This window comes from Odontesthes bonariensis, chromosome 16 (assembly GCF_027942865.1).
Source record: "Odontesthes bonariensis isolate fOdoBon6 chromosome 16, fOdoBon6.hap1, whole genome shotgun sequence".
NCBI classification, from domain to species: domain Eukaryota; kingdom Metazoa; phylum Chordata; class Actinopteri; order Atheriniformes; family Atherinopsidae; genus Odontesthes; species Odontesthes bonariensis.
The window spans coordinates 11,551,231-11,574,453 of NC_134521.1; the positions used below are offsets into that span (position 1 = coordinate 11,551,231).

The 23,223-nt window shown below is 37.5% G+C and overlaps 2 protein-coding genes across 3 annotated transcripts; one reads left to right on the plus strand and one right to left on the minus strand.

The window, feature by feature from the left end:
- Positions 1-2,446: 2,446 nt before the first annotated feature.
- rnf167 (ring finger protein 167) lies at positions 2,447-9,730 on the minus strand. 2 transcript variants are annotated; one of them, XM_075487855.1, is made up of 10 exons: positions 9,319-9,730; positions 7,036-7,161; positions 6,838-6,918; positions 6,609-6,746; positions 6,446-6,533; positions 6,253-6,343; positions 5,996-6,101; positions 5,510-5,603; positions 5,198-5,278; positions 2,447-4,921 (listed from the first exon to the last, which is right to left on the minus strand). In XM_075487855.1, exons 2-10 carry the CDS (start codon positions 7,138-7,140, stop codon positions 4,506-4,508), a joined length of 1,200 nt encoding a protein of 399 aa, XP_075343970.1. In that variant the 5' UTR covers positions 7,141-7,161; positions 9,319-9,730; the 3' UTR covers positions 2,447-4,505. The 2 variants fall into 2 exon arrangements, with proteins under 2 accessions (XP_075343970.1, XP_075343971.1); XM_075487856.1 differs by having other exon boundaries at positions 7,036-7,184.
- Positions 9,731-22,052: 12,322 nt separating this feature from the next.
- Positions 22,053-22,943, plus strand: LOC142401927 (olfactory receptor 52D1-like). Its single transcript, XM_075487379.1, has one exon. It carries the CDS (start codon positions 22,053-22,055, stop codon positions 22,941-22,943), a length of 891 nt encoding a protein of 296 aa, XP_075343494.1.
- Positions 22,944-23,223: the final 280 nt, after the last annotated feature.

Consider the following 23,223-nt stretch of genomic DNA (forward strand, 5'->3'; position numbering starts at 1 on the left):
CAACACCGCCACCAACTGGTTTGGAGTGTAAATCTGAATCTCAACTTTTCCATCTGTGATCTTTGCAACCGGAGTAAAAATAAATCATATATCCGCCATCAGCTAGTTATAGAAATTGCAACTATATGCTGTTTAGTGCTAACTTTAATGCATATGGCTATAAAGATCAATCAAAATCATTCTACATTGATAATTTGTATAGAAATGTAGTCATATTTTCAATCACAAGGGACCGAAATAGAGTTTAGAGTAAAATCTTAGTGTGACCTATGCAACAATAAGTTTAGTAGGTCAGAGTCTGTGGAAACATAGAACTGAAGAATATTTTGTCCATAATTTTTATGTAAAATATACAGCAAAAACAAACTCATTCATTAAACCAGCTTTAAACACCCCTAATATAAAATGAAAGAAAATGCTGGATGAATAAAGTCACATTAGTTTGAATAATTCTCAGGAACGCTTTTCCAACCTCCATCTCAGGTTTTTTTTTTAAATGTGTGGCTAGTTACCAGTTAGATTTCTATTTTCAAGATGTTCTGTGTGCCACGTTTGATTATAAGAAAGGAGTTGACTTTACTTTCAGTGAATGTACAGGTGATCTATAACAGTATTCATATTGTTCTCAATGTGAACAGACATTTTTTATCTTTAGAATCATTTTCCAGCCACAGATGAGCGGTTTTATAAGAAACAAGTTAAAGACGAAGTCACATGAAAACTGATTTGGTATTGAAGCAATAGTTTAATAGAGCTCTTGCTGTTTAATATTAGTTTCAGTATACAGTAAAGTCATGATCGTCTCCTTTCTTTGTCCTTCCTCTGAACTTGAACTGCTGCTTCATGTAATCCAGGATGGTACGTGGCCACATTCGAGTAGCGTGAGCCTCATCCTCCAAGAGAAATGCAGATTCCATTTGTGGGAGGGTATTCTCACCCCTGGATCCAAACTCAAAGTCTTCTCCGGGTTTAGCATTGGCTACCAAAGGAGTAGAGCTCGTCTGTTTTTGGTAAAGAACGTCCAAAAAATCCTGTAAATGGGCAAAACAGACATTTTCAAAGGTGCTATTCCCTCTTTATGTTACATAATAATGCAGGTATTAATTTCAGGAATGTCTTACAAAAGATAGACAAAAATTATTTAGCAGCTTATTTCACCTGAATAGCTTCGCTTGTCTCCATAATACTAGAATAATACCCGACTGACTCATCTATAACAGATAAACTTTTAAAGGAAAATTGTCTGCTGTTTGGGAATTATCATTGAAAATAAGACAGCAAAGGTCACAAAAACTAATGCTGAAATAAACATTGTTTCTTTACCTTATTGTGTTCCTGAGGGATCGCCCTTGAATCCAGCAGCAAACATGACATTACAGTCAAGAATAGTAAGCAAGAAGATCTTAGCAAAGAGGAGTACGGAGGCATAATTTTCTTACAGCTGCAACTCCCGGTGTCCAAAGCAACTTCATTAACTTTTTTGTTTTCCAAATGGTTCACAAAAAGCACGAGCTTGACGTTTCCTATGAAGAATATGCCTTTATAGGTGCTCCCGTTTTAGCACGTGACACCGACTGTGACGTTTATGCCATTTCGCCGTTACTGTTGGAATTGAACAAACTTTGAGAAGCTCGCCTTTACTCCCACACACGTGATAATTTGACCAGTGGCTAAAACATGCTCGGCTTCCTTCTATCTGGAGTATTAACAGGTTTATTCAGCTCAAACATGAATTGTCTTTTCTGCAGCGCAGGAGGAGGCCTTACTTAAAGGTGCTTGAAAAGCTGAAACTGAAAAGGATTAAAAGAACTGTATTCATAAATGCAGTCTTAATGAATAACCATTACAGCCAGAGGGATAAAGCTCTGATAAAGACACACGTATGAATAACAGCCTGCTATTAAGTCTATATTTATGACATCAAACTAAGTAATAAAAAACCCATCTTTCAGTGTTATAGTGTGTGTTCCTTATTTGATTATGTCATAGTTTTTTGCAAGTAAAGTGTTAATTAGCAAAACTATTAGTCTGAAACAGCGTTAATACAGCAGGGTGTCCGAACTCTAATTAGTCAACTCCAACAGGATGAAAGGACATGAAGTCATTAGCAGAGATTTTTCTTTGGCGAGCTGCTTTTATTTCATTAGACTCAGACCACCTGTAATCTGATCTGGCTCAGCTCACTCTGACCAGCAAAAGAATTATTAATCTACATCCAGAAACTTCTCCTGATGTTTTATTTCTATCTGTTGTGTTGTCATAACAGCAGATCAACATTTACAGGTCAGCGTCTCAAACTGTCCCGGCAACATGGGTGCAGTTTTGGCGTTTCTTGTGCATGAAAATCCTTCTTTGCACTTGTTAACGTCGCCCTCCTCAGCTCGAACAAACATAAAAACATTCAACCATAGAACAGCTAATACAAAACACACTCATTTACGAACAGTTTATTTTCACAGTGGCTTTATTATCAAGAATTATGTGTCAATAAGACTTTATCAAGAGGGATTACTTACTCCTTCTCATCAAAACAAATGGCAACACGACGCATTTTCAATGTCTTCTTCAACAAATAAAACATTTAACGTAACCTTCCACAAACTGACCTCCTATAGATTCTCAACTCTCCTGATACATGAAACTTATTCTTGACACTGTACATGTATTGTTTGATAATCTAGGCACATTTTAAAAGAACATTTGGGGATTATATATTTCCATTTGTTTCCATCAGCAGTCTCTAAAGCCGAGACTTTGGAACGACATAAAAGGTACAGTACAAAAGATATTTGAAGCATTATTGTTAATATGAAATCAGTTGTTCTATTTTACAACGCAAACTATTGCCAGCCAGTCCCAAACTAATTTTATTATTGTGGAGTCAATCAGCAGTGAGAAATGAAGGTGGAATGTCATCATTTTACAGTCTGCCCCCCTTTTACCCTCCTAATCAAAGAAAGTATTTACATTAGCGTTTCGTGGAACAACAGACAACATTAAATTTCAAGGACATGCTCTTTCAGATTATAAAATTATTCTTAAAATATTGCACTAATTCTCCTACAGAGGTTCCATTCTGACCTCAGATTTTGCCCGACTGTACTGGAGTGTAATATGATGACCACAGAAGAAACCCTGATCACATTTGCATTGGGCCAAGTGAACAGGCAGTGGATTCATTTGAGCAGGAGTTCAACTTTCTCACCTTTACAAATAGTGTACATAAAAGTGTGCATTTATCTGGAGTAGTGCAACATTTTGGCCAACAACTGCACTATTCTTCAAATCAATCAGGAGCATAGACCACTGAAAAGACATCTCATAAAGAGGAGGATCGAACCAAATCTACTTTGACTGTTGCTGAGCTTGTCCACTGGGTCAGATGCAAACAAAGCAGGACGATGCTCGCCGTCTGCTTCATACAAGCACTAAACCTGAATAAAACAAGTTGTGTCATTCTTGCCTGTTATAGTAAAATCAAATGTGGAGCAAACTCTCAGACCGGTGAACAAGACGCAGCTCAACAAAAAGGAAAAAAAAAAACAAAAGGAAAATCAATCTTGTCCCTTCTAATTTCAAACATTTAACGTACACATGAACATAAAGGCTAATGTAAGGCAATGTACTTTTTTTTATCCTACATAAATACCTCCAGGGTCCCACTACTACCGAGTTATTAATTGTTGTGTATGAAAAATGAAAAGAAAAAGAAAAAAACGAGTCTAAATTTCACAGATTCAAAGAAAAATTTCAAGAGATTCTAATTTACAAGACAAAAACCCATTATTTCCTCCCCATGTTCTTCATTAACAACACCGACTGACCTTTAATTTTGCCATAAACCTGAGCTTGTTCAACTTGACGTAGTGAATAAAGCTAAAAATACTTTCCTTAAACTGCCCAGGAGTAATATCAGCCACAATGTAAAAGCAGCAGAAATGTGTAAAATCTTAGTTATATTCTATTATAGGATCATTTGTTAAACAAGAAAAGTTAAAAAAAAAAACTACGAGAGAAATAAACCAGTTAAGTCATACGAAATGAAGAAAAAGCATTTCCCTCCACATCTATGTGCTTGTTAGGAAATGACTCAAAATCAGGGGGAAAAGTATGTTAAAAAAAAAAAAAAAGGGTGATCATTTTTAAGATTTATCGAGCCTTCAATCTTACTTTAAGCTTGCAGAGAGAACCTCACGCAGCCACTTCAAGCACACAGGCTTCATCCAGTTACATTCTTGCTTTAATGGCCTGCTAACCAAGTCAAAAAGTAAAACAAAGGACAGGAGTAAGTGTAGAGTTTACCGATGCTCAGCGTTGGACTTTGGTGAAACTGATCAATGCAAGTGTTGCTTTGACAAATTTTCTGTTTTCATCAACATATGTAGAAGTTATGTTAAAAACGCCGAGCTGACCACAAATCTGGAAACTATTAAAATAACACGCCGTAACGGCACGCCCTTTTTCAGATAAAAGCCGGTAATCTCACTGCAGCCACGTTCAGGCCATCATATCACCACCCGATCCCTACCAATGAGCCGGGCGGTGTCATCATCACTGTGGTGCTGCTCCTCTCCGGGGTCATCACTTTCTGATTCTGTGGCCTCTTGTGGGGAGTAGTAGCCCAGGATGGGGGAGTCGCAGTGTGCAGGGGACACCAGGCACTGGGCAGTAATGGTGGTGGTGGTGGCTGAATAGGCCGCTGGGCTTCCTGTCGGAGATCCAGGGTTGGAGGGCCGAAGCAAAGGAGTGCGCTCTGAGTCTGCATCACCCTCTGTTCCTTCTTCCACTCCACGGCCTCCGCTTTCCTGGTCCGAATCAGACTCCGAGTGCTCTGGGTTGTTGCGGGTGACGCGCTGTTTGCACACAGGGCAAGTCTTCTTGGTCTGTGTGAGCCACGGGTCGACACACTTGCTGTGGTAGGCTGAAAAACAATAAATGAAACTTAGAAAAGCTCTACCAAAACATTTTAACAACAGCTAAATCAAAGCTATGGTGACTGAAATGCATAACTTGGGTGAATAAATTTCCTTAAAGCATTAATCGCACTGCAGAACATTGGGGTGCATCGTAAACAACAATATAGAGAGCACCGAGTTATAGTTACACCAGATTCTGTGTATCGATAACAGTAAAATTAACAATTAACCAGTCAATGTTCCATAAGATTGAGGTTTTACAACATTTATGAAATATTTACCATGTGAGCAAGGTAAAACTCTCAGCTTGTCTCCTTCTTCATATTCATCCAGACAGATTGCACATACATCATAGTCGTCACCTGTAATACAGCAAAAAATATTTATTAATCTAACTAAATAAGGTAAAGATCGTATATTCAAATACATCAATTGTTTTTTTTACTGATTTATAGTTTAAGAAAAAGCTTTAAACAGTTTGGAAAATGTTACTTTAAAAAAACAACACAACAGTGACAGTAAATACGTTACAAGTCGCTTTGGATTAAAGCGTACGCTAAATGCATAAACATAAACATAAACAATCGTGTTACCTTTCCTGAATTTGTGTGTTGGAATCCGCTTTAGTTGTTCCTTGGTCAAGCGGTTTTTCCTTATTCTTTTTCTGTGCTGCACACATCTTATAATCTGAACAGTGGAAAAGTCAGTGTTACTCGTGGTAAGAGACACATACTGACACACAACAATTAACAAGTAGTTTTTTTTATGATAACTTTCACAGTTCATTCTCAGAAGCTGATTTAGAAAGATAGGTTTTTGTTGCCTCAAACTACCCCAACGATACTGTGACTAAACATAGCAGCCAGAGAGGAGGTTCAGCTGGGTCTAGCTTTGTTGAAATACAATGAGGTCATTGTTTTACAGCACAAAGAAGGAAAGCAAAAGCTTGTCTGTCGCAAGCATGGTCCAAATTCTATGTAAGGAAAGAATTACACATAATCCCTAAAAAGGGATTTTAAAGAATGTGCTAAACACTAACTAATTAGTCAAGAAGCTGTCGTCATGTCATACAAACTCACCAAGATCACACACATCACAACAATAATCATGCCAACTACCCCAGTGAAAGGGATCAGGTAGTATGATAGCGGAAAAGCGAACTCTGGCTTGAGGATCACATAGACCCTGCAGATCAAGAGAGAAACAATGCATCAAAATTCAGGAAGTGTTGGTCAAGTTCAAATCTAATGCTTGAGACGGATTGAGGCTTGTTTAAGTCTTTTTTTTCCAATTACCAAATTGAGAATCACATTCTAAAAATGGTATGTTTCCTTACCCTTGTTCTGGATTAATCAAACTCCTGAGGATTTGTGAAGCATAAAAGCTGGTGAATACAGAGGGGATCTCAATCTGCTCTGCAATGGTGTCTGGAGAAAAAAAAGTAATCATGATCGTTAAAACTTTCAGGTCACTTGTCAAGATAGTGTGAATGTGTTAACTGAAATTGTACGCGTTTCATATTCGCTTACCGTTGCTGTAGTTCATACTGAGCAGAGCGTCTGAATACATGTTGTGAATGATTGCAGCGCTGTATCCAGCTTGCTGTGCATGCAAAACCTGAAACCAGTTCATTGTGTTAGCCAAGTTCACTGGAATGACAACACAAATAATACCATGTTATTCACTGCTGACCTTTATATCAAAGTTGCAATCATAGCGTCTGATGAGAGCGACAAATTTGGTAGTGTTGGCATCATAAGATGGCGGCAATGGAGGAGGAGGGTCCATTGCTATACATCCGTTCAGGGGATGAGACGCCACCAAAATTCCCTGCCATACAAACACAAGCACAAAACATTCAGAGAAATAAATGTTATCAATCAATTTCAGGCAGAGTCTTGCTCCAAAACTCCGCTCTCACCATTAATCCATCCTTAGGAAGTGGAGATCCAAACACAGCAGGCAGGTCCTCAAACAGAAAGGAGGTCATATTTCTATAATGCTGTCAAGAGAATATATGTATTAAGTAAAAGCCGACATATGTTTCAGCAGAATATGGAAGATAACTTTGTGGATAAAGCTGATAAAATTCTATCATCAAAATACCAGTTTTACTTACAACATATATATATGCATGTGTGGGTGAAGGAACCAGTATGCTGCAGAAAACCAGTACAATGATACTCAATTGAGCCCCCATACACCACACACCAAGGTCTGGCATCGTTTGTCGTTTCAAGTTGCCCTAACAGAGGAAAACATAAAACACTGACATTTCATTATCAAGCATCAGTACTGAGTGATATTCAAATAAGCCTGTCGGAATCACTACACATCGCCACAGTTTTTCAGGTAACTGTAATAACTTGCACAATAACAAGAACAAAGTCACTTCACCTGGATGAAACTGACAATTTCCATGTTTCTTTCCTTGTTTGAAGTCTGACTAAAGCTGCCAACAGCATTAAAACCATCTAAAATCAACAGCACCCAGAACTTAACGACCAAGGGCTGGTTTGCGAGAAGCTAAAAGATTATTTCAGTTTGGGTCTGTTGCATTACCACTAATTCCCACCTGATTAGGCAAATTCGGTCCACTGAAGACTGTTGCTCCTCCTTGTCTGTTTTTGCCAGAAACTTGGCACCGACACGCTTAGTCTCAAGTAAACACGAACACCAAACCTGTCCGTGTTACATATTTCTATGAGGTTTGGAGTGTTGTGTTGTGTTTGTGTTTTAGACCTTAACCTTTGTGAAAAAAGTAGGAGTTTAGTGTTTTATTACTCTAAAACTATTTTGTTATGATGACCACTGCTCTAGATACGGACATGTTTCACCATTCAGATCAGCCAGCAAAACAGGAAGTCTGCAACACAAAAATCTGTCCATGTTGTACATTTCTATGGGGTTTGGGGATTATTAATTTGTGTCTAGGACATAACCACTGTAAAAAGATCAGAGATTAGCATTTCATTGCTCTGATTTCACTGCTTTCGTGTCACACTAGGTCAAATCTCTCAAACTGGAACTCGCCCAAAACAAACTGTATGTGTCTTCTCAGCTATTTTGAAGTAGAAACACCAGGATTTTGCACATTTCCACACGATTTTTGGTTGTTTTTATTGCTCCTGTTTTGAAACAATCAGAAATTAAAGATTTATTGCTGTGATTCAACTGGTTTCTTGTCAGTCTGAGCTCTGTCTCCTCATTTATTTTGGAAGTCCCACTTATCTTATATATATATATATATATATATATATATATAAAAAAACATGTCTAACCTTTATCTCTCACAGAATTTTAAAAAATATATACATTTTGTTTGCAAAGCTTAAAGTGGCTCTTCTTCTTGCTGTGTATTTGTATTATTTAACTATGATTAGGCTTATACTTTAACAGTGACACAAAGTGAGAAGAAAAGAAAATGTTCAAGATCAATTTCAAGATCACAATAACCCTTCAATCAGAAGGAAAATGCTGCATTTTACATTAACATACTAATGCAAATAGACCCCTCAGGAGGTAAATTTATGCAAATTTGCACAATGATATGCAAACAAGGGACTGTGAAGTGGTTGGGCTGCACGTGAACTTATGGTCATGGAGTGGCAAAGCAAATCGAAGCTGAGAACTTGTGAAAGGGATTGTTATTGTGTTTATTCCGTTTCTTGTCCATAAAATACGACTGTTCAGACTTTTGAATGCAGTCTGTGCAGGAAAGCTGCACAAAGCAATTCCTGCTTTAAAAAAAAAAAAAAATGAAAAAAAACAACTACAAAATGCATTAGTCTACTAGTAGAGTGAAAAGAGTTTTTAACATTTGACTTTGTGCAGCACTTTGGTCAATGTGCTACAAAAACAAAAACAAAAATATTTGGCTAATTTAACAAGTTTTGTGGTACGTTTTACCACAACCCATGTTTGGTTAAATCAATGATTACATCAAAAAAAAAGAAAAAAATATATCTTTTAGTATCCCCAAACAATGCTCCCATGTAACTACAAAGTAACCAGGTGTTGGAGTGGCCATGTTGCTCAGTGTGACATGGATAACTTGATAGCTATTAACTCAACATGCCTTTTCTTGTTTGATACTGTAAAACATACTGAAATACATTGTCTGTATATTTCATGGACGTCGTACCTTTTGTTATTGTTTTTGCCTCGGCAGTGAAATGCTAGACTGAGTTGTTAATCTCGCAATTATAAATATGGTTGCTCATGTATGGAGCTAATGTTTTCTCATTATGTTCTGTGAAATCAATTAATTAACCTTTGTTCTGATAAGCCACTATTCTAAACCACTGAACTGCAAGTAGATATTCATAAAGAAGCTCGATTAACGTTATAACGTATCATACCGCTATCACAAGTCATCAGGTTCTTTCGTGAAGCTACTTACCTTTAGTGTCTTGCTAATGTCTGTACCTTGAGGGCTTTAATTAAAAATTCCCGTCGCCTCACTGGACTTTCTCAGATGAATTAGTTTGTTTTCCTTTACAATATCGACCTATTTTCTCATTAATTGCATAACTCCCCCAAAAAACTACGCAAAAAACAGGAAGGATTACCGTCACGTTAGCTGACGTTTGGCGAGTGTTAGCGGGTCTTAAATAACAGTTATGTTAAGGTGTCGTCTCTTTACTACTAAATGGCCCGTTTAGATCGGTTTAAACATAGTTCATACAATATCAACCACAAATAAATCCGACGTAAAGGAAATACGACAACCTAAATGCTAAATTTACACAAGTTGCGTTAGCTTGCTACTGCTAAGTTTGTTATTGCTTTTCGCTCCACTTCCTCTTCATGTTGTGAATGGGAACTGACTCAACAGAATTCTGACCCACAGCGCCACTCGCGGCCGGAGTGAAGAACAGCAATAAACTTCGAGCCGTGCAAGACTAATGCTCTCCACAGAAACCATGCTCGTCATTTTATTACGGTTCGTGAAAGATATATCTATAAATAAAATAAATCTCTCATTAATGCCTCACTGAGGCCAATTTTTTAAACTTTAGGTTGCAGCCTGTAGTCAAGGTTTAATGTGGAGTGAGAACATATAGTGAGCCTGAGGAGGACAGTTGACCTACTGTGGATCTAGGATAAATTTCATGAAAACAGTAAATGACTAAAGACATCCAGAGGAAATGGGGTGTCCACATATTCATACAGACCAGTTTCATTGTATTCAAATGGTGTAAATTGACTCAGTCAGATCCTTTTCTAAGCTACAGACTGCCATCAACTGGCAATTTTTCTCCAGCTGGAGTTCCTGTTTGTAAGGCCTGGAATGTTAAAGAGCTTATCTACTACTTGAAATGCTGTAGGAATGAGGAAGTTACCTTTAAGTATAAATGGTTGAAGAAGGTTGACAGAGCAGCTACAATTAATGATACACAATACAACCGAGAGTATAGAAAACAGATAAATCAGCAGTCTTATCAGGCCCTCTTGTCTTTTTTAGCACTGCCCCCAAGTGGTTTGATCTCTTTTATAACACTTACTAAATGTTTGAATCTGTTACATTGATTCATATCCAACTTCTACTAAACTCAATTAAGTTCCAAATAGATAAGGGCAAAAAACTATTTGGGTATGAATTTAAATATTCGTATTTTAAAGAAAGGATTCCTCAGAGATAGCATGGAGCAAGTAGACACAAATACAGAAGTACAAGCTTACATGTATATCCAAATATGTTTTTAATAAGTCAAAATAGTTGACTTTAGTCAACAACCATGCAAAGGCTGCTAGTCTGTAGACACTTTAGGAATTATGTGCCGGTTAAGAGTTATTAAGAGTTAAGGAAAAGCCACTGCTGGATGTACCATTACATGTTATTTCTTTTTGAAAATAAATATTGAAATGAACAAATGTATGTTTGTTGACTTTCGAGACATCAATATAATGTGCCATCATGCTTGTATGGACAAGTTCTTCTTTTTTTTCTTGCACACTTTATCAGAAGACCAAAGACTTAATTTCTCAGCAACTTCCTTCAGAATATGCCACGTGTCTGTATCTCTGTAACAGAAAAGTGTTTGTGTCACCTGAGTATGAAGGTCAGCGTGATAAGGAAAACCACACCATTTTCTATATTTCTTAACTCCCTTGGATTACTTTGCTTACCTTTGGGAGTTAAAATGACACCAATGATCAATGTACTCACAGTTGCTTCAGCTTCTAGTGCTGATTAAGCTGAATTTCTGCTTCGTCTGACCAAAGTAGAGAATACTGTGTAGACCATGTGTACACCATGCAGTGGCTAATTTCTCCTAGCTTGAGTTGATCTTGCTCAGAAAGGAATTCACACACAAGAGGAACACACATGTACTATACAGCATGCAGTAGTTTATTATGCCTGCAGCTATGTATTGCCAGCACATGCAAAGATTGTTCATTGTCTCCTCTAACATCTTCTTTCTTTTCTGTCTTTTGTCATTTCAGTAAAAGTGGGGTTTACTTCCAGTTACTTCCAGTAGCTTCTGTTTTCAGGCGCTGTTGCATAAAGCAGCATCGCTTACAATAAAATAAGCTATATGTTGATATAAAGTACTTTTTCCACCCTGAAAGTCCTTTAGTTTTCTGCTTCAATCATGGTATCAACTTTAAAATGACACTTTGTTCATTTGGATAACTGTAATTCATTTGCTTGTTACTAAATTAAACATTTAATTGAAGTTTCTTTTTTTCTTCATCTGACGTCAAAGAGTTGCTTATACAGGCACTGATCCACAGCTGATGAGAGACAGCTGCCTTTGTAAATCATGCATTTCAGTTTATCATCAAGTAAATATATCATTAAATAATTTAAGAATAATAGTGATAATATCATGTTTTTGTTGGTATAAATAAAATATTCTGCGAGAAAATACAATGGGTATTATGTCAAAAAAGCATTTTCTGAAGATCTTTTGCGGTAGGCTAATATGATGGTGTTTTATTTGTCATTTATCTAAATTCTTTATCTACTGGCAGGTGAATATGATACTCCCGAGCAGGATTTCTGTTCCTCAGACACTGTAATTGTAAGTCATTCCTAATCTCTCAAACTATTGACCACATTCTCCATCTTCCATCTTGATTTGATTCAGTCTATTGTCCTTACCTCTACCTTCTGGCTTTATCCCAATTCAGTCGGCCTTGGTTTTATTACTTTTTGTTAAGGATTGCGTTGTATTGTTGAAGTGCATTTAATCAACATCTTGTTATTATTGAATTTGTTGTTGCTGTGGTTCAACCCTGTCTCGGGGTGAACCACGAAAAGGGCAGGAAAGACAAATCGTTGCATTCATCAGCACAAATTTCTTCTTCTGAATGAAAACCATATGTTTGCTTCACCTCTCTTAAAAACAATTTCTTTTGGGACAGTTTGTTGTTTGGCTGTTTTCCTGCATGCAGTTATTTGTGTGTTTGTATGCACAATAAAAAGGAAACCCTGTGTCCTAAAACACAAATTACATTTTCAGACAGTGTGACAAATTTTGTGAAATCTGAAATGATTGCAATTCTAAATAAACATTCCCTTCTCTTCTTGATAGTGTTATTGATGACTGTTTCCTGGCAAAATGGGAGGTCCCAAAGGGCGATTTGTGGTCATTCCCCACCAGTGTGCTCAGCTCAGTATTCATGACCATATCAATGGGCTACAAAGAGTCTAAAAACTCTGACCTGAGCAAATAAATCAACAATTTGAGGCTTCGCTCTGATAAGCTTTAGTCTGACTGGAAGCAGCTCTGCCACACCATAGAATAAAGGACCCTCCTTATAAATCCTGGCTGAACAATAGAGGAATATTAAAACAATTGTGGGTAAAAAGAATTTAAAACCGGAAGAAAACAGAAAACATGCCAAATTCTCGGTGGAAAAGCATTACACACACTCCTGGAGTAATCAATGCCTTTTATAACTTTACTTTAGAATAAGTCATGGATACCTGATAATATTCTACATCAAATTCCCTCCAATAATCCATTACATTTTTAAATGAAGGACCAAGTTGCTGGTTTCTATCTATGTATAGCACCAATTAACCTGAAATTTGAAAAATTGCAGAAAAAGCTGAAGAAAATGAGGACTTGACAAAACAAATTATTTTTATGAACACACTATAATTTGTTCATGTTAATTAATGTCTGAAAGTCACCGCATTTCTATCTAAAGGAATTTTAAAAACAATAATTCCTAGGCTGGTTTTTTAAATGAAAAAATAATCCCCAAATGAAGTCAGACACAGCTCCATAACTGAGTACAAACAATGAACAGCTTCAGGCTCCACAGATAGGAGATACTGAGAGAATTTCTAAATACAATAAGTCTCCTTGTCCTCCTCAGTAGGCCAAAAATGGATTTGAAGAGCCATATATTGAGTCATTAAACAGTGATTTTAATTAATCTGATGCTGCAAATGTGAACTGAATCACATGCCACACCCAGTCTGGTCACAGTAACAGCAACATTCGGCTGTTTTGGCCCACTTTCTGACTGTGCATGAGATCACATCATAAGATCATGTCCCACACAAACAGGAATTTACTTAACCTGTGTAGTGTTTCATGAAAGCTCGCAAAAGTTTAAAACTTTTTAGGGTCAGATTGAGAAAGCTGTCTGCCATGAGATATGTTATCAAAGCGTCCAACAAAGATTTGTACACAAGTCATACCTGAGTAACTTTCTTAAGGAAATGCACAAAAGTAAATGCATGTGAATCACAATCGGTGTTAAATGGCTCCATCCGTCCACAGGTTTTAAAAGACAAGATTTTAAGATCTCTAGCTGCAGATCACAGTGCAGTCACATTCTATTCTATGACAAATACTCTAAAATTGCATTAAAAAATACAAAAAGCAGAGAAGTTTTGTGCAACGCTTTACTCCAGTTCCAACATCTGGTGCTGCATTAAAATTAGCCAAAAAAAAAATTAATTCAAGATTACAATGTCCACCATGTTACATCACAGTTTAAAAGCCAATTACAATCCTCCACAGCGATTTTATCTGTGTCTCATCTTCTTTTACGCTTGGCAAGTCTTCTGGCATGACTGAATGACTGCAGTGATAGATAAGACCTGCCTTCCTCATAGAAAATGAGAAACACAGCACCTAATGATGAGAAAAAAAAAGACAATGTGTTGCAGTTCATGATCAACAACATGTACAGAATAGCTTCACTTAACTCGTCTCCAGGTTAACACTTACAAGAAGCCTTTCCCACAGCCAAGAGGTCCAAAGAACAGTTCTGTTGGCAGGCAAACCTTTCTACACACTCCACTGAGACTGGGACAAGACCAAGGAAAGGAGGCCGCCTCATTTTCAACGACTGTAATCACAGATTAAAAAGGATAACAGCGATTTGTTTAAGTTAAAATAAAAATAAAAAGTTAAAATATCACACATAAGTGCAAGAATGTGCAGAAAATGCCACATAGACAAGTAGACATGATATCAAACTTACCATTTAGCATTAAGACAGCGAGAACTGACAAAACGACTATACGATTCCAAAACATTGTTGCAGCTGATGGTGTTGCTCCAAAATGAGAGGTTGCTCTGGGTCTGTTTTTAGCTTGGTCAAAAGGGAGGAGTGAAGTTAATATAAAGCACCAGACTGGTCACTAGGTCTTTTATTATAGAATTATAGGCATCCTTAAAAGAACATGCCTTTCTTAATTACATTAAAGAAAACTACATCACTGTTCCCAACCCATGACCAGAACCTGTCATGGGATGAGTGATTAGGACATTTCCAAGGAACTACCTTTCCTCATCTGATTTAAAACACATGCACATTTGAACTCCATATGGTTCCCTTTAGGACACAAGCACCCCATCCATGAATTAAATCTGCATTGTCTCAAAAACTGTCACCAAGCCATTTATTTCTGTGGTCGAGGACACATTTGCTGAACCAAGCAACTTTAAATGATGGATTTGAGTTATTGTGCTCATCTTAGCGGGCTCAGTGAGTTGGTGTTAAACACTGAAGTCCCTGTCTTAAAGAGCACCTCTAATAGGGAGCCTGTTGACGTTTGTTTAAGACTATATATAACATTACGGTGTCTCGTGTTGTGTGGTTACAAATACACTTTGTATCACATGATGTTTTCTTTGGGGGTTTTTAAGCCTATAGTACTTCTGCTTCCCTGCAGAGGCCAAAGAGGCAATGTTGGCAAGGATGAGAGGATCCAGTTCTTCAAAAAGAAATTAACCAAATTTTCTCTCTAGATTTCATTTTCATATACTCTGGTTTGAGAAATAGGTTTGGCCAGCTTGATCATTAACTAGACTTAAAAAAATTAAGTCTGTGTCACATGCTTGACTGAGTTTCAAACTTCCAGGATCATCTCATCTGACAGGAGCCTGTTGGAGGAAGTTTTCAACCACATAACTCAAACAAAACAACACCCTTAAAAAGAAGACAAAAATACAAGGGCTCAGTTAGCACACCTGTTCTTTATTTGCCAAGAGAAATCAGAAATCTTATCATATCCTTGCCCAGACTCACACTTTACGTACGTAGACAACTCAGGTTTGGATTTCAACCAATAATGCTGAGGCTCCTTCATGCCTCAAACACCAAAACTGTGGATGCTCAACCCTCTAAAGACTCCAGTTACACAAAGGCCATTGTCTTCCTAATACAAGTAGGATGGGCACAGAAGGGGGGAGTCCAACAACATGGAAATCTTTGAGTATATCAAAGTAGCACTAGAGTCTGGCATTTTTTTGCTGTTGGGCCCTCTGCTGCAGTCCCAGGATGTATCACCACTGTTGTAAAAACAAATCTTCAGATCAACCTTGAACATGAACAGCCATACAGGTGAGTTTGTTGTCAAAGACACCAACATAAACCACTGGAAAAGGTGGGGGAATGTTACAGGACAAAATATAAATGGCAAGAAGCAAGTGCTGTGTTGTTCTGTTTTGTTTCAAATGTTTATATGGAGGTAGACATTTATGGTGAAACTGTGTTGTTACTGTGTGACCTGGTACCATAAAGCTTTACGCAATACGTGGTTGCTGGGCAGAAAACCCAAGTTGTGTACAGCTGTATTTCAGCCACTGGTGCTCTGGGCATTTTTGGGCCTTGAAATGTGCATAAGGAATATCTATATAGTTCAAAATTAGTCAGAAACACACAGAGACACGTTAAACACATTAAGACTTCCACACTTCTCAGATGTTGCTTTAATACTGCTTAAATATTCTTAAGTCAGACAACTTGAAAAATTTGGCCCTTCGTTAATAATGGAGGCCCTTTGAAAGGAATCATCACAACCTTAAATAAGCTCCCATCTCCAGTGACGATTGAATTGGATGGCTTTTACAGATGAGAAGATCAAAGCCAGATGTTCACAGTGGCTGATCATCATTAATCTGGAAGCCATAGAGGTGTTGTAGCACCACCATCAATAGCGGTGTTGTCATGAGCCCAATTTTCCAAAACATGATCTATTGGATTCCTTAGATCAAGCAGAGCTCACAGATTTTTCGTCCATATTTTTTTTTCTTGCAATTTAGGACATTATGAAAAGCTGCATACAGTAAAGATAAGTATAAGAAAATAATCTTTGTCCTGTGCCTACATAGTCTAAGGTCATTTTTATAAGTTAACCTGATAAGTTATATAATGATTACAGCAAATTATGGTTGTAATTTACATTATCTGAGGGTCAAACACAGTCTCATCATTGTTGCATCAGTGTTTTCCGAAGGGAAGTCATTACTGCATTTCCCTATGCCCTCATCCATATTCTCCAGGTGCTGTCCAAAGAGGTCTCGACTGGGGCAAAAGAGTAGAGCTAATGACTTTCCAGAGGAATAGCAATGCAAAGTGAACTAATGGCCTCTAATGTGTTACTCATTTGTGACACTTTGCATTTGAATGTGACCTGAAGTAGCTCCTGTACCCACCCACACAAATCTGTATTTAGATTTGGATTGGTTTGATTCACACTTTGCTTACGCCTGTAAAGGAAAGCTTTAGATTCTGACCTTAGAAATAAATTATAATGAAAATACAGAGACATCTGACATCAGCTAGATAAACAAAGTTTTCTGCAACAAAGTACCAGCTTTGCATGTGCAGAAGTATATTTTGTTTCTTCCACCTGCTGTTGCAGCATTTATCAGTGCATACAATAGTTTCAGAACTCCCTACTACCCTTTGGGAGGTGTTGTCTAAAAGCAAAGTTGATCAAATATAAGTTCAGGGGCAGCTTCTTGCTATTTGAATTGTGAAGGGCATCCCAGTGTGAATGGTTTAATACCACCAGTGGTTCGTTTAGCAGCTGTTCAGCCCCTTCAACTCACCTTGTGTCCTTCTTCTGATGCTCTCTGACCTTCTTGCACAAGTGATTGAAAAATCATGTGACCATTATTGTGTCTTGGTTGTGCTTCAGTTTTTGTAGAATGCTCAATCTTTGCATTTTGGAGCTACTGCAATGACCATCTATGAGTCAGCTCCTTAGTTAGCATCCTAATTTTCTGAATTTGGGTACTTTGTGTTGGCTGCCAGAGATCCAGCTGGTCTGTGCTTGTGTGTTTCTGGGATTCATGCCATTGGATTCTTCTTGGATTGAACAAATCAACGAGTCCACATAGCACACACAAACACGCTACACACACACACACACACACACACTTATACACTCAATTTGCCCCGGATAGCATTAGAAAATTGCTGCAGGCCCCAGTTCATGTCTGGCTTTAGCACATGCAAAAATACTGAATAGAATTTTTAATGTTATCAAAACTTTTAATAGCCTCAATTTTGAACTATTTCCTAAAAGTGAAGATTACCCAAGATTGATATTAAATGTTTGAACATGACATAATTAAGGTTTCAAAAGGAATTTATTCATTTTCAAGCACTTTACTGTGCACCAAACATTCATTCACGAATTCATTCATTCATTTTCCAAACCAGCTTTGTCATATTAATTCTCACAGGGAGGCTGGAGTCTATCCCAGCTGCTATCGGGTGAAAGTTACACCCTGGACACATGTGCTGTATGTGGACAATATGAAGTACAAACAGTACATCCAAATGAAAAGTATAATCCCAACTGCAGCAGTAAACACATTATTAGGCATTAATACCTCCTGTGAATATCCATGTATAAGAACTTCTCTAAAGCAATAGGAAAAATATTATTGCTGAGTGTTGTGGGGAAAATGGGCTTTAGAAATCATGCAAACAACAGAACATATGTCATCTATGGAGGCTACCCAAGCCAGGGTGGTAAACTTTGTTTCTAACGACAGAAGGATGAAGAATCAATAACACTTTTCAAATAAATGTTTAAATGATTTGAGCCTGCACTATAAAAGTGTTACAAATCATTCATACCACAGCTTCTTTAGCCGAACAAGCATTATTGTATTTTCTCTCTTTGCATCCCTTTTTTTAATAAAAGTATGTCACTGGTGAATCCTGCAAACTAATTTTGAGAGTAAAACAGTTTTGAAATTCACATATTTTAGTCTTCTTACAATTTCTCAGAAACTGCAGCCATGACAGTCAAATTCACTGCACTTAACAGCATGAGCATGTATCACCATGCTGTATTTTTTAAGAAAGTGTTGGGATATATGTGGCTCAAACTCTGGTCTTTTACATGACAGTCTCCAGAAAATTAAAAAAAAAAAAAACCTACATCCTTTTGTGTGATTTTGATGGTTGAAAACATTTTTTGTGACAGTTTCAAACAAATAAAAGGCAGGTATGTGTTGATTTTACTAGGCCAAAATAAGTATGTAATGAGTTTAAAATCTTGACATTTGATGATCACCATACAATTTGTGAGTCTTTTTTTTTTTTTGTGAAAGAGCAGCATTTACCCCTTATTACCAAAGTAGTTTTGTATCATATCTGTTCAGTACCAACACATCTACTGTATACTATCTCTCAGTGAAATATTGTGCAGTAGCTACCTACAATCATGGCTGTTCATAAATGTGACACGCTGAATGGCTGGAAAGTGGTGGTAAATGCTTGTCGGGGTCAGCACATTCTCATAGCAAGTAATGTGGAGCCTTTCTGTCTAAAGTCTGTATGTTCCTCTTGTGCTGGCGTTGGTTTACTCCACGTGCTGCTGTTTCCTCCCATGGTCCAAAGAAATGTTTGTTGGACTAATAGGATACACACAAGTTGCTTTATATTCCCCAATTAGAAACCACAGCTTCATGTCTAATTCTGAAGTATGTAAGTTATATCCAATGACTGTGTTTGGATCTTTGTACTGTTCAACCTATCAGCTGTATTTCTGTGCTTAAGGTAAACCAAAATTATACTAAGTGAACATTAACAGATCAAAATGTCCAAATGCATCATAAATAAATGCTGTGGGGCATAGAATGAGAATTATTTTAATTTCCCTCCTGTTTGGAATAATTATTTTCTCTTAAGCCCAAATTTCATGAGTATACAGACTCAGATCTGACTTTCAGCAGCCACATCAAAGCTGTCACCAAGGCAGCTTTATACCATCTCAGAAACATCAACAGAATTAAAGGTTTTTTTCTGCCAAAAAGACCAGGAGAAACTCATCCATGCATTCATTTCCAGTAGACTCGATTACTGTAATGCTCTTTTAACTGGACTTCCCAAAAAGAGCATTAAACATCTGCAGCTCATCCAGAACGCTGCTGCTGGAGTTTTAACCCGGACTAAGAGATCTGAACACATCACAGCAGTTTTAAAGTCTTTACACTGGCTTCCAGTCAGTCACAGAATAGATTTTAAAAGCCTGCTGATGGTTTACAAATCCCAGAACGGTTTAGGCCCAAAATACATCTGTGATATGTTCAGAGAATATAAACCCAGCAGAGCTCAGGTCAGCTGGTCCAGTCCAGAGTCCAGACTAAACATGGAGAAGCAGCATTTAGCTGTTATGCTGCAAACAAGTGGAACAAACTGCCAGTGGAGATTAAACTTTCACCAAATGGAGACATTTTTAAATCCAGGTTAAAACATTTCTTTTCTCATGTGTCTAAGCATAAAATCTGCACGATATCTTTGAACTTACCTGCTGTTGCTTGTTTTTAATCATTTTAATTCATTTTAATTATTTTATTTCTTTCTCTTCATATGATTTTATGTATTTTAACGCTCCTTCTACTCCCCGCTCTAATTCTTTTATTTATGTAAAGCACTTTTAAATTGTTTTGTACATGAAATGCACTCTAAAAATAAACTTGACTTGACTATACAGATTACCAGAAGATTCTCAGGCCAATGCTCTCAAAACAGTTTGTAGAAGGATGTTGAAGGCAAAACCCTGTAATGAAGTCAATTAACACTAGAACTATCACGGAGGGGTCAATTGACCTTTTTACCTAAAAGACCCACAAGAGGGTCATTTGACCCTTTGGACCCCCTGCGGACACTCCTTTTGTTGTGGAAATGTGGGTTGAGTGCTGTATCTCTGCATCTTCGTTCCTTGGAGAGGAGCTTCTTTCACCACAAAATTCTTGAGGGAAATGAAGCAGTAGTCCACATGCACTGGTATTTATCCATCTAACAATTGCGATAGATAACCAATTGGGATAGATCAGCAAGGTACATTCATTTGAAAATTGTACTAAATGTAAGCTGATTGTGTTAACTGTAGGATACTTGTACATAGCCATTTGCAAGGATGTACTAAATGATTTGAGACATGTACAAAAGCATTTGAAATTTGATGAAAGCAATGATAAATGCCATTCTGTTGTGAGGAACTGCAAATTAGTTTTGGGATTTGTCCATGTTTTGAGAATGACATCTCAGTTTCAAGAAATGAGCCAAACCAATGGAGAAAAACTGTAACACACTGTCCGCCAAACTGTGCTATCTGTCTTTGCTGCTGATATCTTCATGCAAGTTGCTATTTACCTGTGGTGATTTTGGAGGCTGACAGCCCTTGGGAAGAAGCTGTCTGTCCCTGTTTGTCTTGGCTGTTACCACTGTAAGGTGTGACCCCCTCACCCCTCACCCCACACACGGCCCCTAACAGCCTCATTACCATAACAAAATGAGTGATTAGTGTATTCGGTAAAAGCCGCCTGGTCAAATGACCCCTCTCTGGTACTTCTAGGTAGGCAGAAAAATCCTGGTAGTTCTAGTGTTAAATGATGATGCTTCTTGTGATGTTATTAATCTCATAAAGCCAAGGATTTCTTGATATGTTGAAAGTAATGCTTATTGTAGATTCTGTGGTGTGGACTTAAATGTATCACGTAACATCACCTGCATTTGTCTCAACTTCTCTGAAAGCCGTTGCAGTTTTCAGATTTCAATTTGAATTTAAATTTGAATTTAAATTGACTTTTGCTACGTGGAATTCTTTCTCACTGTTTTTGGAATAGAGAAACAGTGAGCAGCTTACAGGATAAACATGTTCATTAGTGGTCAGTATATTACATCCCCTTGGAAGCAATTATGAAGTGCCTCATAATGAGAGTGAGACCTGACTTGTGAGCAATACCCTAAAGTAAAACTTAAATCTACAGAGAAGCATTCTTGTTACATAACAAAAACATTTTTCCTGACTTTCAAACTTCTGTCCAAAAAGTAATAATTTAGTGTTGTCATTGAGTGATGTGAAACACTGAAGGCAGGGAATATTTACACAGAAGAGCTGTGAAGCTCCAGTGTTTGGAAAGTAATGTGAAGCAACAAATTAAATATATTTCAGAGGTGAAGCATGCTACTTTAAGCAATTCTTTTTACTGGTGGAAAAGGTGACTAATGTTAACCAACCTTGCAACCACTGAATTTAAAATACCAAAGTAGCTTCAAGGTATAATAAATACTGAGAGTTCCTGTCACTCGTTGGTGTTCCACATGTTAAGTTCAGCTGATGCAACATAGACAGAAATCTTTTGGGGTCTAACGATGACATCATCGATGGTGTAGAAAATATTATTGTTATTGATGTTGATAAATGAATCAGTGGCTGTGTGGATGCTTTGAAATCATTTGAGCATTGACGAGGACACGTGAATTTGTTCGGATGAGAAGAAATATAAAGTGGAAGTGATTCTGCTGCTCTGTCCACTTAAATGTAGGTAAGACAGGTAAGACACAAGTTGTGCCAGTATGAAAAATGTGTCTGTCGTGACATCTTTTTTTCTGACTGAATACTATGGAATGGAAGACTTGAAGCCAATGTACTTCTGCATTTTCCTGATTATATATCTAATCATCATTGTTGAGAATGTTTTATTGATTGAAGTGATTCATCATGAAAAATCCCTGCATGAGCCAATGTATGTGCTATTGTGTAATTTGGCTGTGAATGAGCTGTATGGAAGCACTGCCTTATTGCCAGCACTGCTGGTCAACATACTGTCTCCCTTACATGAAATATCCCTTTCATTTTGTCAGATACAGATCTTTGCTGTACACACATATGCCATCACTGAATTCACAATTCTTGCAGTGATGAGCTACGACAGGTATGTGGCCATTTGTCATCCACTGTCTTATCATGCAATCATGTCACAGAGGATAGCTAAACTGATTGTTTTTATGTGGCTTTACCCTGTGCTGGGATTTCTGATTGTTTTCATTTTCACTCTTAGGTTGCCGTATTGTGGCAGAATCATAGAAAAGGTGTACTGTGTTAACTACTTACTTGTAAAACTTGCATGTACAGATACTTCTCTTGTTAACATAATTGGCCTACTGTCTGTAGTTCTTTATACAGGTCCCCAGCTCATCATGATTTTTTACTCATATTCACACATTCTGAGGATTTGTATATTGTCATTCAGTAAATCCAAGTTCAAGGCCTTCAGGACCTGCACTCCCCACCTACTAGCTATTATTAACTATTCTATTGGATGCTTTTTTGAAATAGCACATGGTCGATTTGACAATAGTCACCTAACTTACCATACCAAGTTGTTCTTGTCTCTGTACTTTTTGATATTTCCACCCCTCCTTAATCCCACAATCTACGGTTTGAGTACACAGTTCATAAGGAAACGACTCTTCAGGCTTTTCAGCAGAAAAAGCAGACAAGTGCAAATGATGTAGCTGAGAGATGGGATGTTACCGTGGGAACGTATCTGCATGGTGCTGAGAAGACAGGAAATCCATGCAGAATCTGTTGTCCTTCCATGTTGTTTCATCACATTTGAGGTCTAATTTACCTAAAAAATATATAGACCAGAAAAGCGAGTGCCAAGAAGAAGATGTGGAGTGCTGAATTCATATCATGCCAGACTGAATTTTCTGTTGTTTTTTCCTCACTGAACCCTGGATCATAACACAGGAACACTTTTCTGCCCTCACCACACTTCTCTTGGTCTGACAA

What these genes read in the sequence shown, in the direction of transcription:
- rnf167 (XM_075487855.1), bottom strand. Translation starts at nt 7,140, where the DNA reads ATGCCAGACCTTGGTGTGTGGTGTATGGGGGCTCAATTGAGTATCATT. An exon ending in ATTGCAACTTTGATATAAAG is followed by an intron (nt 6,534 to 6,608) that starts GTCAGCAGTGAA and finishes AACTGGTTTCAG; the next exon opens with GTTTTGCATGCACAGCAAGC. An exon ending in TTGTGATGTGTGTGATCTTG is followed by an intron (nt 5,604 to 5,995) that starts GTGAGTTTGTAT and finishes TCCACTGTTCAG; the next exon opens with ATTATAAGATGTGTGCAGCA.
- LOC142401927 (XM_075487379.1), top strand. Translation starts at nt 22,053, where the DNA reads ATGGAAGACTTGAAGCCAATGTACTTCTGCATTTTCCTGATTATATAT.